Consider the following 4,322-nt stretch of genomic DNA (forward strand, 5'->3'; position numbering starts at 1 on the left):
GGCACAGAAACCCCTGTTCACTATAACACACACACACACACACACACACACACACATTACTCATATACACAAACACACACACACACACACACCTCCCCTGCCAATGTAGCGCTGCATGGCTATAGAGGATTTCTGAGCCCCCCTCCCAAGTGACCAGGTAGAGCCGCTAAGAGCAGACTGGGCTACAGTGAGGCATGTGTGACAGGGAAAAATACAAAGAGAAGTTAAACCACCAGTCACCGGACTGCACATTCCTGCAAAGCTTGTGTTGCTCTATTGATCCTCACATACACAAGCTATGCAATGTGAACACAGACGCAGACACAGACACAGACGCACACACACACACACACACACACACACACACACACACACACACACACACACACACACACACACACACACACAGACATAGAAACAGACACAGACACAGACACACACAGAGGCAGACATAGACACAGATACAGACACACACACACACACACACACACACACACACCATCGCCATGTGTATTTGCGCTTACGTACACACACAACCACAACAACCAAACACACTTGGATTGAAAGGGGATGATTAGAAGACGGGTGACAATCAACACAAACCACACGCCTCCCTCCCATAGCTCTCCCACTGCCTAACAGACCGCGGGCAGCCCGCCACACCACCACAACTAACCAACCATGGCCTGGGCTTCAATTACTGCATGGTAGGGTGACCACGGCAGTGCTGGGTTCAGCAAAGCCACTGGCCTGATGTGGCACAGAGAGCCTAGGCTAGTGGGGACATTGCACAGAGTAGAGATAAAGACCTGCACCACAGTGCCCCTAGCGGTGTATGTATCACCATCACTCAGTCAGTCAAAGCAAAAAAAAAAAAAAAGAGAAAAAAAATGGCTTGTTTGCTGATTTTGATTTTGATATGTGGGTGATTTGAGGTCACACCCGTTGGGAATGTGAAATGGCTCTTATGTTTCCGCTGTTAAATAAAGAACCCAACGGGATGATGCATAGACCTTCAAAAGGTGTTGTCTAACAAAGGGCTTAGCTTGCATGTTTGACTTAGAAAGCTGGTTAGATGGTGTGACATGTCACTTGTTTGATACCTTAGTCTCTTTTCATGCTCAAGAAAAGCATGAGGAAACAGAAACAACGTAGGACTTTCTGACAAGAAGTTACAAAGCTCAATAACATCTCACTATTTTATTTAATCAAAAATGAATGATCTGGGAAGAAGGTACAGCTCCTCTCAACAGAAAGCCTACAGCAGCCTTTGAACCTTTGGTTCAGGAAGCGCTTCCTCTCACCTTGCTCCGATGTCATCAGGTCACATGACCCCAGGGCGACGAGGAGCAGAGCCAGTGCACAGCGGAGGAACCTCATGGCTCACACCGGCGTGGAATGACACCTCGGCGGTCTGCGGACTGGCGGACGGACGGTCTCACTGACGGACACACAGACAGAAAGAGAGACGCAGAAGGACAAGTCATGTGAATATAGCGTCAGATGAATCAAATACATTGCATTTCATACATGTCCTCGCTTGGCCACTCCACACATGATGCTCTCCGGCAGCTGCGCATCGCACATCGACTACTGAGATGAGTGTGTTGGCCCACCACCGCTTTGGTGGTGGGCTGTGCTAATTATGAAGCATGATGGTGGGCTTTGTTACTGGCATACAAATTAAGCAGAATGTCTGTCTCATTAAGGAGCGTAACTCTCCTTCGTCCGATCACAATCATTATCCTGTCTGTCTGGGTGGCCCATTGACCAGACAGGCTGGAATGTACACTATTCTGCACACACACACACATACACACACACACACACACACACACACACACAAACATGGGTTGTGAATCTCCTGAAACACACACACGGCGCTCGCAAACCATTCTGAAACAGAAATGCATATCTATATATACACCTTTGGTGTATGACAGCAAAGTGCACAATAGCAGCAGCATAAAAAAAAATGTCTGGGCTCTCCGGCGGTGATTTAATATGCAGGGCTGGTTTCTGAAAAGTCCAACAGACATCCAAAACACACAAACACATCTGGAGACCATTCCACTGTGGAGCCGTGCAGCTATGATGCACCAGATGCCTCCACGTAGCCCTGACAACATGCACACGCACAAGCCTGAAACGTGCACTCACTCACTCCCGTTGACTCAGACACACACACACACACAAACCGGAATAATAGTCGACCTGTTTATGTATTCGTTTTTTCGTCCCCTGCAACTGTTCTCCTTTGAACGGGAGTCTTCCCAATGAACCCGTTACACCATAACCCCCCCCACCCCCCTGCCCGAATTGCACAAAGACACGTACAAGCACAGGAGCTCACATTTTTACACAAGACAACTCCGTACCAAATGGGGAGTTGATTTATTCACAACATTTGCGAGGCCCCCATAACTCCACCGTGTTTACAGGTACAGCAGAGGGGCCCCTCCGGGCAGGGCGGCCGAGCAGGCAGTCTGTGTCTCTGAGCACACACACACACACACACACACACACACATACCATCACAGCTACCAGCCAACCAACCAGCAGACAGTCCACCCTGGGGATAGGAAGACTAGACTAGACTAACTGGGTGTGAAAGATGTCCAGTCCACTGACAAGCTTAATGTAGCACAGAGTGAATCATTTGCTCAAAAGAAAACCGACTCTGAAAGATTTGGAAATGCCCTGACGTTTTGTGAGGTGAATGATCCAATCAGGGGGTGTACTTTTAGATACAGTTCATCATGAGGCAAGTCATCTCTTTGAATGTTTTTAAAAAGTCGGTTTTGATACTCAAAACAATCGTGGTCTCGATGTTTATTCATCGTGAACCTTTTGTATTCGTTTGTTGTTGAATGTTGAAGCAAGGGGAGAAAAAATTATCTCAGTGTATTTTAAATACAACTCTGTGTGAATGGCCATTAATAATGCATTGTTCTGATGTGATTGCCTGTTTGGACGTGTCAAAAAACATTTGTGTGCGTTTGTGAGATAAATCCACCTGCTGAAGAAAATAAGAGTATTCTCTCGCTACCCCCCCCCCCCCCCCCCCCCCCCCTCCATCTCTCTCTTTCTCTCTCCATCACTCTCTCTTCCATTGTCTCTCTTCCATTGTTGTTGCCTCTCTCTCTCTCTCTCTCTCTCTCTCTCTCTCTCTCTCTCTCTCTCTTGATGAATCAGTCCTGAGTGCCGCGTTTGGGGCGCTCTTTAAACCGCATCCATTACGGCGGGCCCTTGGTGACACGCAATCAAGGAGGCAACAAGGAGGTTCAAGCCGACGCCGCGCGCCACTGTACACATAATGCATCACCGTCCCGCTGAACACGGGGCTAAAACAAAGCCACAGCTCATTGTTATCCTCAGCTGGCTCCCATCCAAAACAATGTAATGGCCTTTCTATAGTGTGTGTGTGTGTGTGTGTGTGAGAGTGTGTGTGTGTGTCTCTCTCTCTCCCACTATCTCTTTTCCATGTCGGTCTCAACTCTCTCGGTCACCGTAGTAGCATTGGCGTCCATCCTGCCTGGATACAGCTGAAAATTGTGGTGTAGGTCCAGCAGGGTCTGGGGCTGGGCTTGGCCAGGGGCCCGGTTCAGCGGAAAGCACTTACAAGAGTCTGAGTCACTGTCTGTAGCGTCGACACGTGGCCAGTGCGGGGGGGAATGGAACAATGACCTACTAAATACCCTGCTACCAGTGTGCGGGAAAAAAAGAAAAAGAAGAATTGCTACACTGACCGCTTGATTAACTAGTGATGACCTGGACTGACTCAAAACGGGGCCATTGCCAGGGTAAACATTTTAAATGACACCCACACAGTACTTGGCCCGAGGGGTATTAATAGAGGCTCGTATTTTGGGAACAATGGATATCAAATGGCTGGACACATTCTCTTTCTGCCCTGAATGTGCACTGAATTTTATTTTCTTCTTTGGATAGGGCCTTAGCAGTAAGACTAAGTGGTAAACTTTTGTACTGGCTCAGACCTTGGTAATTTGCCTGTCCCGCAATTTATGACACCCATTAAAGAAGGAATGGGAGCCCAAACTGCGTGTCTATGCAGACGAGAGCGAGGAGATAGTTTACCGAAAACAATAGCGCTTGTCGGTTTACGGGAGGAGCGCTGTCCTGATTAGCAACGCCGAACATGATGGGGTTCGAATGGGAAGCCATTAAACATTGGCACCACTGTTTAACGAAGCTTTTAGAGTCTCTCTAGACTATCCTTTTAACATTTTAATCAACGGTTAAAAAAGTTTGTAAAAAAAAAAGACACTGAAAAAACAAGCTGTAACTTAGAGGTGGCAAGT

At 47.7% G+C, this 4,322-nt stretch overlaps 1 protein-coding gene across 1 annotated transcript in view; it reads right to left on the minus strand.

Annotated features, from left to right (window-relative positions):
• Positions 1-1,439, minus strand: part of col16a1 (collagen, type XVI, alpha 1) — a 57,016-nt gene extending 55,577 nt beyond the window's left edge. Inside the window, exon 1 of the mRNA XM_084484867.1 lies at positions 1,305-1,439. Within this exon, the coding sequence (XP_084340993.1) occupies positions 1,305-1,380 (76 nt within the window). The 5' untranslated portion in view covers positions 1,381-1,439. The remainder of the gene's footprint in view (positions 1-1,304) is intronic.
• Between the last annotated feature and the right edge of the window lie 2,883 nt (positions 1,440-4,322).

Source organism: Micromesistius poutassou (genome assembly GCF_964030765.1).
Source record: "Micromesistius poutassou genome assembly, chromosome: 20".
Taxonomy (NCBI): Eukaryota; Metazoa; Chordata; class Actinopteri; order Gadiformes; family Gadidae; genus Micromesistius; species Micromesistius poutassou.